At 40.6% G+C, this 19,756-nt stretch overlaps 1 protein-coding gene across 2 annotated transcripts; it reads right to left on the bottom strand.

Moving 5' to 3' along the window:
- Positions 1 to 4,595: 4,595 nt before the first annotated feature.
- LOC128111036 (zinc finger protein 829-like) lies at positions 4,596 to 19,734 on the bottom strand. Of its 2 annotated transcripts, XM_052739166.1 has the most exons (3): positions 19,599 to 19,725; positions 10,769 to 10,895; positions 4,596 to 7,789 (listed from the first exon to the last, which is right to left on the bottom strand). In XM_052739166.1, the coding sequence occupies exons 1-3, from the start codon at positions 19,605 to 19,607 to the stop codon at positions 6,144 to 6,146; spliced, it is 1,782 nt and encodes a 593-aa protein (XP_052595126.1). In that variant the 5' UTR covers positions 19,608 to 19,725; the 3' UTR covers positions 4,596 to 6,143. The 2 variants fall into 2 exon arrangements, with proteins under 2 accessions (XP_052595126.1, XP_052595127.1); XM_052739167.1 differs by lacking the exon at positions 10,769 to 10,895 and having other exon boundaries at positions 19,599 to 19,734.
- Between the last annotated feature and the right edge of the window lie 22 nt (positions 19,735 to 19,756).

The following is a 19,756-nucleotide window of genomic DNA, read 5'->3' as shown; positions in this document are numbered from 1 at the left end:
TTTTTTTTTTGTTTTTTTTTTTTTTTTTTTTTTTTTTAATCCAAGCAAACAAAAGCAAACAAACAGAAAATCCAGCCCTCTCTGAACCACCAGTATGACTGGGTGGTAGAGTAAACTCATTCTCCAGCATTTACCCAAATTTACATTTTAAAAGCCTACATTGCTATTCTTGTTGTAGTTAGGTAAATAAATAATCTAGCTGTAGAAGTTTAAATGAGAATGTTACTCAATAGGCTCCAGTGTTTGAACACTTGTTTCCTAGTTGGTGGCATTGTTTGGGAAGGTTTCAGAGATGCAGCCTTGCTGGAGGAAGTGTTTCACTTAAGTCAGGCTTTCAGATTCAAAATCCATCACATCCAGTTTGCTGTCTCTGTTTTGTGCTTGCAATCCAAGATGTGAGTTTTCAGTTTCTTATTCCCACTGCCATACAATTCCCACCATTATAGTATCTAAACTTCTGGAACAATAAGCCAAACAAAGCAAAATCAAAAACAATCAACCCCCAACTCTTCTGTAAGTTGTCTTGGTCATGGTGTTTTATCACAACAAAAGTAACCAGTATAGAAGTTGGTACCAGAGAGTGGGCTGCTGCTGTGAAGAACCTGACCATGTGGGGTTTTAAAGGAGTGTAGAAGACTTTGGACCTTTGGACTAGAAAAGCAGTTGAATGTTGTAAGCAGAGTTTAAATAGACATTTTAGTGGGAGCCTGGAAGACATTATTCTGAGAGCAATGCAGACGTTAGAGGCTTGTCAAGTGGTTTCAGAGGGAAGAAAGGATCTTAAAAATGGGGTTAGAGACTATTTATATGATTGTTCTGGCAAGGATTCTGGTTGCTCTCTGTCTTTCTCCCAAGAACTTGCCTGAGGGTAAATGAAAAAGTAATGGACTCATTTCTTGGATGAACCTCAAGGTAGCATCCTATTGAATCTATGGCGTGGCTATTCGGAATGACTGGTATGCAGGTCCACAATGTGGAATAGAAAGTGAGGCTCAAAAAAAAATAAGAAAATACAGTTTGAAGAGAAGAAGAGCACCTGGAAACTTAATGTTGCAGCCAAGCATGTGCTGAAGGAGATAAGGTTAGTACCTTTATTTATGGAGAGGCTTCCTTCTCTGCACTTCAATAAAGGAAAAGGTGCTCTCAGGTCAAGAGCCCACCCAGCTAAGGTTCTAATTTCTGGAAGAGCCTAAAGCACTTTCTGCTCCTAAAAAGCAACTGAGTAAAACTGCTTCTGCTAATGAGATTCAAGAAGGGCGAGATTCATCCCAAGCTGGCTGCATAAGGATGCAAGAGTGAAGGGCACACATATTCTTTCCTCATGATTTTAGAGAGCCACTGAGGCCCGGCAAAATGTGGTAGGGGAAGGCCCCATGTGGAATCCTTGAGAGGTCAAGAGTCTATGAGATGCCATTGTGTAAAGCTGTGTAAGTGAAGTCTGGGATGTAGTGGAGACCCTAAGACATTAGACATGGCAGAGCCATGAGATCTCTGTCAAGAACAGCCTCATATAGAGTGAAAACATCCCAAGAGAGAGATGTATGTTGCAAGCAGCAAAACTGGACAGTTGTAACCATCTAAGCTGTTTGAAATTCAAGTCTCAGACACTGGATACGAAGGTAAAAGATTTGGTGTTTGCTCTGCTGGGTTTCCATCTTGCTTTGGTCTATTATTTCCTCACTATGCCTCAATTCTTTCCTTTTCGAATGGTAATATGTATTCCATATTATTATATTTTAGAAATATGTAAGTTGTGAGGGTTTTGTTTTGACAGTATGTTTACAATTAATGTTATCTTGAGTCTCAGAAGAGACTTCAGACTTTTAAACAGTGTTGGGTCTGTGAAAGACTGAGGGTTTTTGAAGTTGAACTGAATGCATTTCACATTATGACATGGCTAACAGCTCATGGGAGTCGAATATAAATGTCTGAATAAAAATGTTCCCTAAAGGCTCCCATATTTGAATGACTGGTCCTCAGTGGGTGGCATTGTTTGAGTGAAGTTTAGGAGGTACAGCTTTGAGGAAACCTGTCACTTGGGGCTGGCTTTCAGAGCCCAAATCCACTCACTACTTAGGGCTTAGTCTGTTTTGTGCTTACACTTCGAGATGTGAGCTCTTACCTTCGAATGCCTGCTACCTGCTATTATGCCATCCCTGCTGTTACAGACTTCAGCCCTCTGCACCTGTAAGCCCAAAGACACTCACGTTGTGTAGTCATGGCGTTTTAGCACGGCAACAGAAAAGTGACTAATACAGAAATTAAGTCTCAAACTTATTTTTCCAACAATTTGCTCTTACTCTGATTTCCTTATTACTTTAGACATTATTTACCTTCCATGTGGACACTTCTCCTGTATCAACTTTGCTGCCACTCTCCAAAAAATACTTTCAACTTTCTCCAACTACTCTGACTTGGTATCATGAAAGACAAACACTTGAATCCTAGAAAATAAATCTAGACAACTGGCACAAACTAAAAACCAAACACCGTAGCAGTTTACCCACAAAGACCTCTTGCCTGTTCTTGTGTGAACTACTCAGAAAGTTCATTGGCATGTGCGACTCAAATTTAATACAGAAAAATCTTTCATATTGTTATCATTGGCTTCTACTCGAAATACTAGAGCCCAAGTCTAGGAATGTTCTTAGCCAACAACCTATCAGTTTCAAATTGGCTTCTTAGACTATGCCAAAAATTATTTTCGCCTTTCTTTAGCTTCCAGAAAATTATGACTTACTACAAAACTGCTTGGACCATAGAGAGGCCAACTTCTGATACCCCTCATTTGCAGTACCACAGCCATGAATCAGTTTCTACTTCCTTAACTGATCTTTTCCCAGCGATAGCAGACTACAGGTATAGTGGCACAACTCTATTTTAATGTTAGAGATCCCAAGTATGGAGGAGAGACCTCATCCTGAATATATTTCTTTTATATACTTTGAGTTGGTCAGATGACTATACACTGTATGCATGTGTGGAGTTACCAATTTTGAATCTCATTAATGTATCCAATGATACATGTTAGTCCAAAATCAGCACAAAATTCATACATATTTTGCTCAAGTGAAAATAGCTTCTATAATTTATTATTTTATTTTTCTCCCATTTTACTTTCTATTGAATATGTGGGTATCTAGACAGAAATATAAACTGTCTCATGAATATAAAAACATTGTGTTCTCACTCTTTCTAGAGTTAAGAAATAGTCCAAGTTGTTAATTTTTATTTCACATTTAACTATTTTTTTTTTTTTAAGATTTAATGTGTTGAATATCAAGATGGGAACAAGAAAACCTCTATGATAGTAAACTGTGCCCCTCAATAACGTTATCAGGAACAACTACACATGCAATATTTTATTTAAAAAATAGGAGCTGGGGAGATGGCTCAGTTGTTAAGAGCATTTGTTGCTCTTTCAGATGTCCTCGGTTCGATTCCCAGCACCCACATGGTAGTCCAAAACCATCTGTAACTCCAGTTCCACGGGATGCAATACTCCTAATTTCTGTGGGTACCAGACACACAAGTGATGGACATACATACATGCAGGCAACACTCATACACAAAATAAAAAATAAATACCAAAACAGCCAACCTTCATAGCTAAAAGAAACAGACCACATTTTTCACACCACTCTACTCCATCCCTTCTAATGGTTTCCTACATTGTTCTTATTGTTACTGATGCAAAAAAAAAAAAAAAACCAAAAAAACAAAACCTATCAAGTGCACATGTACTCATCCATTTCAGATCTTATTGGGACAGATGCTAGTGGATTCATTTATTAGTCTCATTTAAATACTATTTAACAGGAACCAGTGGCAGCAGACACTACCCTGCAACCCTATGTAAGGAAGTTTCTCAAGCTTTGCTACTTTAAAGGGTTGAGCCCACCTGCACTTCATTTATCATGATTGTGATTCATACTTCTGAATGAGACATAATCGCTGTTTTTGTAACTTTTTGTTAAAAGGCCAAATGTCTTTAAGCTCGGTTGTCTGTTTTGGATGCTTGACCCAAGGACCCTGTATTAGTTTCCTTTGTGTTGCTGTGGTAAAATTCCTTGATCAAAACAACTTAAAGGGAAATTACAACAGCAGAAAGGGGAGGGAGGGAGGGAGGGAGATAGAGAGAGAAGGAGGAAATGTTCTAAGTTGTAGAACTTCAAAGCCTGAAGGACTCTTGTCACTTGCTCCCAACCTGCAGCCCCTTCCCATGTCATACCCAACCTCTTGGCCAGCCAGATCCTACACTCTTCACCAGGGTAAGCCTGGCTGACCATCTGATCCTCCCTTCCACCCTGATCTAGACTAGGTCTCATATCCAGTGTCCCCAAATAGACTGGGCACCTCTTGGGATGCCCTAAAACTTGAGGCTCAGATCAGGACCCTTGTAGCCTTACCCCAACCTAGAGGCATATTTAATACCACATCCGACCTCTCCACCTAGCCAGATCCTGCATATCACCCATTCATCAGGGTTTAGCTAGGTGAATCCATCTGATCCTCCCCTCCATGCACCCTTGCTTCCAGTGCCTTTCTAGATAAAAACAAAAACAAAACAAAAAACAAAAACAACAAAGAACCAATGGCTCTGATGCTCGCTGTATTGCTGTGAGAAAAGGTCAGTTGAAATTTCAAGCAGGTGGCTTTTTACATTTCAAAACAACTCGCACCTCTCACCTAGCCAAAACTACCTGGGCTAGTAGAGTCAGGTGCTTGTGCTGCCCTGGCATCCTTCCTTTGTGGACACTTTGGAATGTGTGGTCCTTTCTGGTTTCCTGGTTAGGTAAATGGCACCATAGTATATTAGTTAATCTTGCATGTGGCATTAATCCAGAACAGTCATATGCCTATATTTTGCAGTGGACTGAGCCTGTCTACTCTGATAATTGACTTCAGATAGTAATAGCAGCAACTATTTTTTATTGAGCTGCCATGTTGGTACTTTGGTTTGTCCAAGAAACACCAAGACCTCAGAATTGCTCTTATCCTTAGTGTGTGGCCTTTACTCTGTCTAACAAGGACTGGATGTTCAGCAAGGAGATGCCTGTATTGGAGCTAGTCACAGTCAGAGGCTGGCACTGCATGAGAACCTCAAGAGTAGTTTTCTCTCCCTATCTTGAGCAGACAGCAGGTTCAGTCCACAGTACTCTGAAACCTATCAGCCTGTCACATTTTATCCATTTAGGAAAAACATCCTGAGGGAAATGAACAACATTCCATTGTTTACCCAGTAATATATTAGTAGTATTTGTCACCTAGAACTTTATCTCTAATAAGGAAAGTGTGTTTGTTGTATAGTCTTTGGAAAAAAACTCATTACACTCAGAAATGAGTCTTGTTCTTCTGACATGTGAGAATGTTGCTTTTTCCAGTTTTCATGAGTGAGCGTATTTAGAAACTTTTAATATGTAATACATTCATATATTCTGAGAAGTGAGTTGTTGGTACTATTCTTCTGAGCTGTGTTTTTTCTACCAGATCAACTATTATCTAGTAAATTTGAAGCAACAACAAAGGGTTTTCCCACATTATTTACCCTTGTGCATTGGGAACAAAGTTGAAAATTCTACTATGTTCTCTGATATTAGAAAAACTTTGTATCTTGATTTAAAGGTGTTGACACACTTGGTATATTTATAGTGTTTCACTCCAGTATAAACTCTGGTGTTAAAGTGTGCAAAATGGTAGAAGTCTTTGGCACTTTTTCTACACTTGTAGGGTTTGCCCCGGGGTGAATTTTTGTGCTTAGTGAGAGTTGAAGAGCTATACAGGCTTTGCCAGGTTCTGAATATTTGCTAGTTTTTGTCTCCCATGTGAATTCAATGTTCAGTAAGAGATGAGCAACAATTTAGATTTTTCCACATTAAAAAATATCATTAGTGTTTCTAAAGTGATGGTGGTGCCTAGTAAAGAATTATAAACATTTAAGGATTTGGTATTGTTCATATTTGTATGGTTTCTCACAGGAAGAATTAATTTTCTGATACTGAGAACCTTGTGAATGATAAGTCATAGACTTTGCTACATTCACTGCTTCTGTCGGACTCATCCCCACTTTGAATTATGACATTAAACAGGTTTTTGACTATGGGTAAAGGATTTACTACATTCTTTACATTTGTTGGTTTCACTCATGTATGAATTCGCTGATGTTTTCTAAGGTTTGAACACTGACTAAAGCATTTTCCACACTCACTACATTTGTACGGTTTCTCTCCTGTATGGATTCTCTGGTGTTGAGTGAGGTTTGTACAATGGATGAAAGCTTTGCCACACTCCTTACATTTGTAAGGTTTCTCTCCTGTGTGAATTCTCCGGTGTTTAGTAAAAGATGAACGGCAGTTAAAGGCTTTGCCACATTCTTCACATTTGTAGGGTTTCTCTCCAGTGTGAATTCTCTGGTGTTTTCTAAGACTTGAACATTGGGTAAAAGACTTTCCACATGGTTCACATTTGTAAGGTTTCTCTCCAGTATGAATTCTCTGGTGTTCACTAAGTGTTGAGCTTTGGGTAAAAGCTTTGCCACATTCTGCACACCTGTAGGGCTTCTCTCCAGTGTGGATTACCTGGTGTTTTCTAAGGCTTGCACACTGGGTAAAGGATTTCCCACATTGCTTACATTTGTAGGGTTTCTCTCCAGTATGAATTCTCTGGTGCTGACTAAGAATTGAGCAATGATTAAAGCTTCTGCCACATTCTTCACATTTGTAGGGTTTCTCTCCAGTGTGAATTCTCTGATGTTTTTTAAGGCTTGCACACTGTGTAAAGGATTTCCCACATATTTTACACTTGTAGGGTTTTTCTCCCGTGTGAATTATGCTGTGTTTATTGTAACTTGAGCAATACTTAAAGGCTTTGCCACATTCATTACATCTGTAGGATTTCTGGGCCTTCTGAATTTTATGTGTAGTAAGGTTTGCGGTTTGGTTAACTGTTGTGTCACAATCAATACGCTTGTAATGATTATCTTGAATATAGTTACATTGATGGATGGTAAACTCTGAGCACTGAGTAAATAAATTTTCACAATTGAAAAGGTTCTTTGGAAACAGAGTACACTCATGTTTGTTGGAACTTGAGTCATGGTCAAAGTTATTATGCACTTTGCTACACTGACCAGATTTCTCTACAATAACCATATCCTTGCAATTATTTAGTGTAGAGCCATTATTGAAAGCTTTGCTAGTTTCTTTACACATATATGTGGTTTTCCAAATATCTGTATCTGGATTTTGGCTATGCAATAATGGATCCGTAGTAAGCAGTCCACAATTGTGCATTTGGCTATAGGAAAGATCTACTTGCTGACTGAAGAGTAAGGATCTTTCAGGATAGGAAGTCTCTATTTGATCAATTTTAGAGATCAGTTCTCTGTTTCTCAATTCTTTGTCTATGGAAATGTTTGAGTGAAAGACTAATCCCCCTTTCAGATCTTCCAAACTTCTTTTCAAAGTAAAGTTATGTTGAACAATGTCCTGTGGATATTTTTGTTTATAGATACATGGCTCATCAAAAGCACTTGTCCCAGCATGGGTTTTTTTCACAGCTGTTTTCTGCTCTTGATCTCTGTTGTCAATGACATCTTTGCTATTGCTAGTGATCGCACACTGGTTACGTCTACCACAGCAGGCTGCTTGACCTTTATTCTCACCTACATTTGCCCAATTTCTTAAACTCTTAAGGCCATAACTTCCAGGTCTTCCATGAGTCACTTTTTTGAAGGAATATTTTAGGATCTGTTCTGGTGAAAAGTTCTGGGTACAATGATGAGAAAGAGCTGAAATAAATAAAAACAAACAAATTAATTTAATGGATTCTGGTGATTACAGTTTATAAATATATATAAAGTTATACCAGATTAGAACATCAGTGGGAAACCATAGGACCAAAGATTCTCAGTACTCTCTTGCATAATAACTTTAGAAAAAAAAATACCGACCAAATTAAACTTGCGTACCCTCTCATAACCAGTTAAGAAATCACAGCACCCCAAGTAAGCAAAAAGCCAAGGGCAGTTTGATTGTAGCCGGAAGCAAAGTTGTTACTTTGGTCAACCATAGTTCCTCTCTCCCTGTACAGCACAGGCAGTTAGGGAAATCCAAACCTCCATCTCCATCAGGAGAAAGTAGAATGAGGCTTTTTTTTGGTAGGGGCTGTCTGAAACCTGGCTACCTACAATGACAGAGTGTAGGAGATACCAGCTGTATTTTACATGAGAGTTTTGTACAATTGAGACCAAAGGCAAATAGTGATTTGTACTCCAAACTGTCATTGGGGTAGAGAGCCCACGGTAGCTAATGAAATCTGTATAAAAACATAACTCCATATAACAGATGTCCTGAGAACATGTTTCAGAGTCCTCAATAATCAAAAGCATGATGGAGACATCCTGTAGAGAAAAAAATAACTTTCTGAATGTAAACAAATTACTAGTGTTTATCAATTCACTGAAAAGTAAATTTAGTCTACTCATCACGTACATACAGCATGCTATTTTAGGTATGTATTTATGGTGGAATGACAAAATCTATCTTCCTAACACATTATCATTTCATATAATTGTAATTTTTGTACTTGGACACTTCCCATCAATTTCCATAGCATTTCTCAAAAACACATGATCTATACAATTCTGTATGTTCTTATGCCTATCCTTTTTTTAAAAATTAAATCTAGATCTCTAATAAACAGGTACGGTCTAGTAGCTTTATGTTTATCTTAATAAGTTTTTTCATCTTTGATCACTACTACTTCAGTAACACCCAAATTGACAGCCTCACTCACTTTTTATTTCTGAGATTAACTTTTCAAATTGCACATTGGGATGTTCATTTCCTGTGCCTGCCTGATTTCATTTTAAGTCCTTCACTTTTACCCATGCTGCATAAAATGAGATTTTTTTCTCTTATATAGCTCAATAGTAAACCACTGTGCATATGGACCCCATAATCTTTTAAAAATATTTTTTATTATTTTTAAACGTTAGTGCAGATGCGTGTGAATGTCAGAAGCATCACGTCCCTCTGGAGCTGGAGTTACAGGCAGTCATGATGTGGGTGCTCAGTGTGGGTGCTGGAAACCAAATTCTGGTCCTCAGCAAGAACAGTTTGTGTTATTAAATACTGAGCTCTTTCTTCATCCCCCAAATCATCTATTTGTTAGTACTGAAATTAGCTTTTGGCTACTTCAAATTATGCTGCACTATTGGTAATCTTCTCAACAGTGATTTAATATTGTTTGCCAAAATATTCAGTCCCTGGGGTGGCTGGAACAAATGCACCTTTGGTTTTTAAGGTTTTAAGGTGCCTCCATGCTGTCACCCCCCATGACTCATAATTAATCTCTTGCTGATTCTTTTTTTAAAGGACAAATTTCCATGAATGCTAACACAGTACACAAAGAAACAGGGTGCTGACTCAGGAGGAAGGACATGAAAAATACTGCAAACTCATCATTCAAAAACTGATTTATGAATTATATAAACAAAACAACCATCTGAAAGATAATGGATTAATAAAACACTAAAATCAAGAAAATGAGAATACAAAGAAATAGACACCATAAGCAAATAACACAGGTAATACATTTAGTAAGAAATAGTGGTAGGAATACTAGAAATATGATGAAGAAACACATCAGAATTCAAGCAGCTTAATTAGTTGCTTTAGGCTGAAAGACAGAGAGTGAAAATGATGCACGCTTGGAGTCCACGTTTCACAAGTCACAAAGGTAATCTGGAGAGCAAAGTGAGGATGCTCTCTGTGACCCCAGAGGAGCTTTGGAAGACGCACTGTAATGCAGACATAAGAAGCAGAACACAAAGAATGCACTTCAGGGACACAATCAACCCATCTTCAAAGTGAAAGAAAATAAACTCATTCATGGATATATAAACACTAAATTGCCCGACTGTTACAAGGCAACACAAATAATAAAAATTTCAAGCTCTGAGGAAAATCAAATACAGAGCAACAGAATTCCACAGACTTATGAGGATGTAAAAACACTTTAAAGTTCTGAATAGAATTTGAAAGACAAGTGTAAAAGCTTTATCATAAACCTCTGTTAACACGTACAGACGTACAGACACACTCTAAATAAAACAGCTAATACCAATAATATCACAAGAAAGGGAAATGTAATTACAAAGAAAATTTCTACGCACTGGAAATTACACTGTCATTAGTGAATACAAAAAAGGAAAATTATGCTGTATCACAGGAGACTCTTTTAGATGTAAGGATTCAGGAATGTTAAAAATCATGAAGTAAGGGACAAAAAGAGCTGGCATGGCCATAATTATGTTATAACAAACATACACTTTCAGACAAAAAGTTGTGTGATAAGAAGATATAATTTAAGCCAGAAACTGTAATGAAAGAAAATAACCATGCTGGCAAGCTTTTTTTCTCCCTCAACTACACAGAAGCTAGAGTCTTCCAAGAGGAGGGAATCTCAACTGAGAAAATGTCTCCATAACACTGGCTTGTGGACAACCCTGGAGGGCATTTTAATGCCAGATGATTGATGTAGGAGAGCCCAGTGCATTGTGGGTGGTACCATTAATGGTAGGTGGTCCTACCTAGGGTCTTTATGAAAGCAGGGAACACTTGTCTGCCAAGGACCCCACAACTGTTCTTTAAAGCACAGATTTGTATGGATCATGAAAAGCACAGGCTACAACAGACATTTTTGAAAGGAAAGATTGTTAAATGCTGGCAGTGTGTTGGGAGCTCTGCAGGGATGCTGTCCTCACCCACAGAGACCAGGTTTCTGTAGTTCTCTAACATCACATCCCTATACAGATTCTGCTGAGGAGGGTCCAGGCATTCCCACTCATCTGGAGAGAAATCAATGGCCACATCGCTGAATGTCAACTGGTCCTGAAATAAAAATGAACAGAAATAAATACTACACTGATCAGAGTTTTAGTGTCACCTAAGAAGAAGGAAGAGTTAGAACTGGTGACGACACAGGCTGTTAGAATTGTTCAGTAAGGTGCTTTTCGTATCACACTGATATTCTACAACACCTTACCTAACCAAGTCTAACTATGACATAGCACCTGCTGAACCAGTGTCAACACTCCAGCTTTATGACATTTAACATGTCAAGGCAAAGCATTACCATCAAAATAGTCACAATATAAACTAATATTATACAACGCTACGTATATTTCTCAGATGAGAATGTCACAGTGAATTACATGGATGATGATTCTGATTCAGGAGTTCTGGACTGGAATCAGAGTTTCTGAGGACACAGCTCAGTAGTAATGCTGACGTCAGTGTCCAAGGGCTGCTCATTAGCAGCCTTGAGGTAGACACTAGTGGAAGAATTCACTGGTAAATTTGACTTTTAAAGTAATCACACATTTTATTATAATAGAAAGTATAGCAAGAATAATCTTTTTGATTATTTAAAACTACTATCTTCCATGATTTTATGTTTCTTTTTTTCTACATCGTTTTGTCAAATCCATAGCAAGTGGTCAAGCCTAGGTTCTGACCAAATGTACCTGTTGCAGAATTCAGATGGAAACATAAAGTAAAAATAACTTTCAAGCAGCTTTCACATGAGATTGGGAATGGAAATGTGTTAAGAAGGCAGCAAAACAAAACTGATCAAATATTATTTATATTTTATTTCTACACATAAAAACAGTAGCTATAAATCCAAAGCAATACACTATGGCTGTGTGCATTTCCCAGTCATAGAGTGCTTGCCTAGGACTTATAAGGCCCTGGGCTCCTCCTGAGGACAGATTAACACATACACACACACACACACACACACACACACACACACACACACACACACACACACCAAACATAAAAAGAGTAGAAATGTTCTCATCAAACATGAGAAATATGGGTCTGGAGATGTAGTTCAGGCTGTAGAGTGTGCCCAGCATGCACATAGCTTTGGACTGACTTCCCGGCACTGCTTAACCAAGACGTGTGTGTGTGTGTGTGTGTGTGTGTGTGTGTGTGTGTGTGTGTGTATGTGTGTGTGTCACACCTTTAACCCCAGCACTTGGGAGGTGGAGGCAGGAGAATGAAAATTCAAGGCCATCCTTAACTCCACACTGTTAGAGGCCAAATATTTAAATATTCTATTTAAAGAAGATTCTAATTCCTAATAAGAAATTAGGGCCTCAACGCCACACACAGAAACCCCATATACCATATGTGTAGGAACAGGGGTCAAAAGAATGGCCATGGTGAACAATGCCTTGGGGACCATGAGGGGAAAAAGGCAAAGGGCCTTTTACCTCAGGTGCATCTTGTTCCCTGAATAGTTCTTGGATGTGATTTCGTTCCTCCTGCGACAAACATTTACATTCAATTTATAAGACATTTATTCTTGGTGGATGTGAGAACATAGCTCTAGAACCCAATCTTTGGTGTACCCTGAATCTGGGTATGGTCTTCTGCCTTGCTTTTGTGCTTTCCGAAGAAGATATAATCTATAGTAAGTGCCAGGCATTGTGTTTAAATTGGTTTAAACTTTCCTGATAAAGTTCTGGGAAAGGGCTGCTCTGTTAAAATTTAATATGTGCTTACTGACCATTATTTACATGTTTTTCTGAATCGAACAACCTTTGGATCATTGCTTTCTTAGTTACATTCCTGTATAAAATTACACTGAAACTGAAGTAAGGCTGTCTACAGCAGGAGACCATAGGTTCTCCCTCCCCCAGCCCCCAATCTTTCAGGTTCTCAGAATCCAGGTCTCACATACAGATCTGCATAGGCTGGTGAAAGTCAAAACACATGCATTCTCCCTTGATGACATATCCTGTGGAAATCACACAATCTGGGGAAACACAGTTGTACCCAATTGTACTAACATATTTCCCTGGAAATATATCTTGCTTTCAGAGACTAAACTCTCTTGCAAGCAAGTCAGCACTATGCCTTGAGAGGTGATTTTTTTTTTTAAAGACTATATATTCAATTTGATATCCTGCTGAATATTCAGCCTGTTTAAGTTTACCCTGCCTTTAAGAAAACAAGGTAACCAGCCTTACTATGCCTTGTATTTACATGTTATCAGCTTTTATATCCTAAGCTGAATGCAGTTTTAATCTTACATTATGTATTCCTCACATCCCTGATCCAGAATAATGTATGTGTGCACAGGTGTGTTGTGATCTTTTGCTGAAGGCCTTAAACAAAACAAAAATCCCATAAATGTTGGAAGCATTATGTGGATATAGGTTGATAAAATCTGTCAGTGGTTTTGAGATCTATTTTGAGTCAGTTGGGTTCACGACAGTAACTTCTTCCTTTGTAAAACTCTGCTAAAGATACCAGTATAAGTATTCCTCATTCCTTTCCCGTATCATGTTTTCATTCTTTTTTGAAAAATTTATTTTATGTGTATGTGTCAGAATAGGTCATCAGATCCCCTGGACTGGAGTTACAGACAGTTGTGAGTGCTGAAAATCTAACCTGGGTTCTCTGAAGAGCAGTCTGTGCTCTTTTAACCAATGAGCCATCTCTCCAGTCTCTTAGCATGTTTTCTATGCTGTTCAATAGATACAAAGCCAAGCCCTTTGTTAGGGATAAACAACACAGGCAGGCAACAAGAACATCACACACAACACACGCAACACAGGCAGGCAGGCAGACATCAGACACAGACCAGACACAACAGTCCACTAATCACACCATACATATGGAAGATACAGGGAGAGAAAGAAATTCAAAATTGGGCTTGCACCTGGGACAGTATTCTAAGAAGACATCTCTTTCTCACTGTCATTGCGACGCTGATGCACCCAGTAGCAGTGGTGCAGGGTTAGCATGCCCGGGTGCTCTAGTCATTGCTCTATTGCTGGGAAGAGACACCATGACAAAGGCAACTCATAAAAGAGAGCATCTGATTGCAGGCTTGCCTGCTGTTTCAGAGGGTGAGCCATTATCAACACAGCAGGGAGCATGTTGGTAGGAAGGCAGGCATGGTGATGGAGAAGTAGCTGAGAACTACCTCCTGATCTGCAGGCAGAACAGAGCCAGGCAAGGGCTTCTGAAGCCTTAAAGCCCACCCTGAGCAACACACCTCCTCCAAAAAGGACACACCTCCTAATCCTTCCACACAGTTCATTAACTGGGACTAAGCATGTAAACATGTGAGCCTGTGGGGGTACGTCATCATTCAAACTACCGTACCAAGCATCTTAGCTATTGTTCCAGCCCCACAACACATTACAGAGGGGTCCTAGGGCCAAGCTTCTCCTGCACTGGGCTAGATCCCCTTAGTCTGGCAGTAACTGTGCAGTGATCTATTCCCTTCTCTGTCACTGTCCTGTTAGTTTGGTCAAACAAACTTCACATCACTCCATGCTGCTCTGTGCTTTGGGTGACAGTTTTCTCTGGGAATTTGGACAGCTGTCTGCAGGGCAGCAAAGCACTCTACACCAACTCTGGGAACAAAGACAATACACAAATGCAGAGATAAATAAAATTTTAAAAAGGGAAAGGGAAGGAAAAGACAGAAAAGAGGAGGGGAAACAGAAATCTTTCTGTACGTGATGGCAAGGTTACAGCAATGTACATAATGTGAATAATCAGGGTTCGTTCATGAGAATAGAATCCCTCTGGGATAAAGACCTGCTACTTTAGGGAGTAAGGTTCCTGCAGTCTAGAGATAAGGCATGGACATCAAGCTGCTCTAAGTCACCATATAATATGTAAAATAAAGGCTTCCAAGCTGCACTTTGTCCTGCGTGGCTCCATTTTGAGTGAAAACACTATGATGGAAAAGCTAACAGGACCACTCAGTATGTGTCAAGGGACCACCAAAGAATCCCAGACGGTTCTCTGGGTTTCTAGTCTCTATGGTCCCCACTCCATGACTAGGGCCCCTCAAATCGTTCTCCCTCCTGTACATAATCCTGCTCCTTAGCAAAAAGGAGCCATGCCTCCACCACAGGGCTCTCGTGTTCTCCAGCAGCTCTACTACTGGGTTCATCAGTATGAAACTGAAAAGAAGGGGGAATTGAGGGGACAAAGAAAGTTAAAGGAGTCTGCTCAATGTCTCTGCTCAGATAAAAGCCACACATTACAACAATAAAATTTACTATTTAAGCTGCCTTCACAGAGACACAATTCCTTTTATAAACAGATCAAATAAAATATTACAACAGCAATGAACAGTGCTTAAGACCTAAGTATAGTCAACCTCCAAATAGGTCTTAAGACCTTTCCGAGGTATTAAATGAGAATTTCACAAGATTATTAACTTTTACTCACATTAAAAAACACTTAACTATTCACGCAATCCTCATGCCTAAGGGTTTCACCTCATAAGCTACAATGTTATCCACTGCGTATCAGGAACTAGCCTAAGATCTTATTTAACTTCTTCAGCAACCCTTTGCGATGCACGTTCAGAATGCACTGAAATCTTATAAGTAACTGTTTACTGTACAGCAATTATTGGAGACTGTAAAGAGTTCTACATCCACACATGGGTCTATCTTTCCCCTTCTAAGAACCTGTTTCTATTAACCTTCATGCTCAAATCTATGTTAAAACCTCTTTCTAACAAATTCTATGCCTGCTTCATACTGGCCCATCCAGAAATTCCTTTCTGTGATAAAAGTATCCCAGCTTTACCAGAGTAGAGGTCATTGAGAAGAACTCCTCCTCTGCTACAAAAATCAGCATGAACTGTGTTTCCTGCCTACGTCCCATTGCTGCTAATATCTTCAAGGCCTTTTTAATACATATCAGCTTTTTATCTCTGGCTCCTCTGAACTCTGAGCTTTAACCTTTCTGTAACCATTATGTAATCTATATCGACACACAGTTATAATAGTAATTCATATTATAAAAGAACCTATGGCAGCTATCAAAGAATATCAGACTGCCTGGTAGATGCAGCTAATAAGAAGAGCTTATTTTTTAAATGCAACTTTGGAAATGTGTTCATCTATGTTTCTGACAAACCACTCTCATGACATGGGAGAGGGGGCTCAGTTTGTAGAGGTTCACTGCAACAGGCAGGGAATTCTCAGGAAGCTTCCAGTTTACTCAGCTGCAATGGATACCAAGGCCATCCCCACATGGTACATTCTCAAGCAAATAGATATTTTATTAGTGTTTCTTCAGTTCTTCATAGACTATGATGTAGGCCTAGGTCAGAACATGGCTCAGATGAGGCTATACTGACAATACAATACTTTTCATATATAAGATACAGAACACACAGTTTGCATAAACAATAGACAGTTAAGACCCCTATCTCAACAAAGACAGACGTATTCCAGAAAGGGAGTCCTCCAGACTTATAAACCTAGGGAAGAAGCCTACGTTCTGCTTTAGCCATGTTCCCCTCCCCTTGCTGGCAAGTCCTTTACTGCTGCTGTCAGGTGACTATCAACCCCAGGCCACAGAATGAATAGCAAGTAGAACCAACTGTGACTATGAAGTTGATGGAAGAATTCAGGGATCCTGAACTGAGAAGCACAAGTCAGTAAGGTAACACCCTAGTGTCTTATGTAAAATCCACATGAGTGGTAAAGGCAAGAGAGGAAGGTGTTCTGTAGCTTTTCCTCATGGTATAAAACAGTCATCTCTTCCACTATCATGCTGCAGGACAGAGATAACCAAGACTAAGTCAACCGTGGCCAGGTAGGCATGACAGAAAACGAAATACAGTGATCACTAGGTCTGTAACAATGGCAATGTGGCTGTTCATAATCTCTAAAAGACAGAATGAGGTGGGAGAATCCTAGGACTTGATTTTAGGATTCTACCCATCTCATCCTCTTGCCTCTCAGTTGCACAAGACCATGGAAGATGCTAGAATATATAGGAACAGAAAAGTTTAAGTGGGATTCCATGATGCAGCTCTTGTGTTTTGAACATACTTTCTGGGATAAGACTTCTCAGTGGTACAGCACCTTTGCAATTCATGCTCCTATACACTCAACGGATTCACTGGTTTATGAAGTGAGGTTCAGTGGAACCTTTGCTTTACTGTGCTCATGATGCCCTATCTTGGTTAATCACACTTTTGTTCACACCTGCCAAGGAAAAGAAATGCAACCAAGTATGGAGGTTTTGAAAGAAAAAGCTTTCAGGGGTGAGGTGAAGGAAGGGCTGAGTCTTCAATGACTGGAGCCCAGAGTGAGGTCATCACTTGTGACAGACATCTGAATGAGCCTCCCTGCTACCACTCTCTCAGCTACCCGAGTCTGTCGGGTCACCGACCTCACTGTCTGCTTCGTGAGGTTGTCTTTACTGGTCTGAGATGCAGTCTCACCTGTAGGCCCCAGGCATGCCTTCAGTTCTAAATTCCTGTGTCTTACTCAATAACAGGCTTCTGGAAGCCTGAGCGTGATCTCCCTAATCCCCAGGCCCTCTCCTCAAGTTGGTCACACTCCTGACTCCAGGTCTACCAATTCTTCCTGGAAGCAGTTTGTTCACACTGTGAAGGACCCAAGTTAACACCTTCCAGTGAGCTATATCCTGAGCCTCTAGGCTCTGGGAGAAAGAGGAACTAAGTACACACAAATTGATGGACACATTTTCCATGGAATAAGCACCAACTGAAGCTTATTCCAGGAACAAGTTGTACAGTGCATTCTGCCACTGGCTACCTGACAGTATGGATTCTAATAACCTGCATCAGTGATTCAAAACACAGCCAACAGGTGACAGGCCAGCTTTAAGAATAGGCATTCCACGGTCCACAGAATCAACTAATCAGGGTTCACAGAGGCTCAGAGACTGAAGTGACAATCAGGGAGCTTATATGGACCTGACCTAGGTCTTCTACTGCATATGTGTTATGGTTGTGTAGCTTGTTCTTGTGAGACTCCTAACAGTGGGAGCAGGGGCTGTCTCTGACTCCTTTGCCTGCTCTTGGGACCCTTTTCCTCCTATTGGGTTGCCCACTCTTTTCTGAAGGGCAACAGAGGAGGAGTGGATCTGTGGGAGAAGGGAGGTGAAGGAGAGGTGCTGTGGGGAGAGGAGGGAGGGGAAACTGCAGCTGGGATGTAATATATGAGAGAGACAAAAGTGTTCCAGTGGCCATAGATGTGTTGGAAAGGAAATCTTGGCCCAGAATTGTTTAAAATATAAATTCAGTGCAGTTGTTTTTAAAAACATGAAATAGAATGACCCCATGACCTAGCAGTCACAAAGGATTGAGGTCATAGTGATGAAGACGTGGCTACTCCACCATACTGACTACAACACGGTTCTCAGTGGCCAAGACATGCATCCACAAAAGGGCCTCTTAGATCAGAGTCTTCCAGGCTCAGGGCATCCAGCTGCTCCCTCACTGTACCCCACACCTCAGGTTGTTTTCTGAGGAGAGGACACAGTGGTCAATATGTGCTAAACAAGCACACAGCAGCTGTGGACACGTGGTGCCAGGCCCAGGTGCAGGAAATAGCTAAAGCACAGAGCATGGGCATCACCATGTAAACTCTCCAAGGGGAAAACTCAATCCAAAAACACTGAGATGTCTGTGGCCTAGAAGACAAAAAGAGGAGAGTACAAAATCAAATCAAATCAACAAAAAATACTTTTTTTTAGAAACAGGTGTTGAAAGGGGAATTGTTAACAAACAAAAGACAAATCCCTATAAAATGCCACCCACATGAAATGCCACATGTAGGACATGGTCCTTGCACCCAAAATGTCACCAGATGTGATTAAGTGCACACGACTGGACCTGACAATACTGTGTGTGTGTGTGTGTGTGTGGGGGGGGGGGGGGTCACGAGGCCTCACCCCTCCCAGAGGATTTGTGGGCACATTATAGTTGATAAGGGGCTGAGAGATATTTTCTCTACTAGTGTTACCACTAACTAGATGCCTGGGCTCCGGTAAATAATATCTCAGTAAATAACCCTAACGAAGCTCATGGGTTCCCCAAAAGATAGATGAAAGTAGAAATTACTAGAGAAGAAGGAGATTAGTGGGAGGGGGATGGGAGAGAGGATATGCTCAAAAACATAAACATGTATGAAAATGTCATAATGAAACCGACTACTATGTATAATATATACCAATATAAAAATTTTAAAACAATAATAAAGTGCCATTTATTATCTGGAGAATAGTGACATACGCTGTCTGACTGAAATACACACAACTGAAATACACCAACTGATAATACCGTTTTGGGAAGGGCACACATATTTGGGATTTAGGATTTATACCAGACCAAGGCCCTGTAGGCTGGAGAAAGGGTTTTGGATCTGAGCTCCTACTTCCGATACATTCCGACAGCTCAAGGGAAAACTCTGGGAGGAGGACGAACCCAGCTGCTCTCCGGCGGGAACGTCCGCCATGGAGACTGGATTTTCTGATGCTCCTTCAGACCGTCTCCAGCAGCCTGCAAAGCCGGCTGCAGACGGGAAGAGGCCGCCGCAGGGGAAGGGACTGGAGGCTGCAAAATCCGTGTTTCAGCCCAGCTCCTCCCTTCCGGGGCACCGGGGGACACGAGGTCCGCGCAGGCGCCCAGCTCCGCCCGAGGCCAGGGGGACCTGGCCCGGCGCCCCCGGGAGCGCAGACTCCCCCCTACCTAGCCCTCCGCGCAGCCTCGCGGCCGTCGCTCACCGGCTCCATGGTCCTCGTGCATTTCCAGCACCCGCAGCTCCCTGAGCAACGGCGATTTCGTCAGGGACACCCGGGGCTCCAAAGCTGCGACCCTCCCTAAGACATTTTCAAACACAAAGGGTATAGGCTCGCGAGACTGTCAAGGCCCGCCCCTTCGC

The sequence above is a fragment of the Peromyscus californicus genome, unplaced genomic scaffold (assembly GCF_007827085.1).
Source record: "Peromyscus californicus insignis strain IS unplaced genomic scaffold, ASM782708v3 Scaffold_15__1_contigs__length_86483966, whole genome shotgun sequence".
In the NCBI taxonomy this organism is placed as follows: Eukaryota; Metazoa; Chordata; class Mammalia; order Rodentia; family Cricetidae; genus Peromyscus; species Peromyscus californicus.
The sequence above is the reverse complement of the archived record's forward strand: the minus strand, read 5'-3'. Positions and strand labels throughout refer to the sequence as shown.

What these genes read in the sequence shown, in the direction of transcription:
- LOC128111036 (XM_052739166.1), bottom strand. An exon ending in CAGAAACCTGGTCTCTGTGG is followed by an intron (nt 7,790 to 10,768) that starts GTGAGGACAGCA and finishes TATTTATTTCAG; the next exon opens with CTCTTTCTCATCATTGTACC.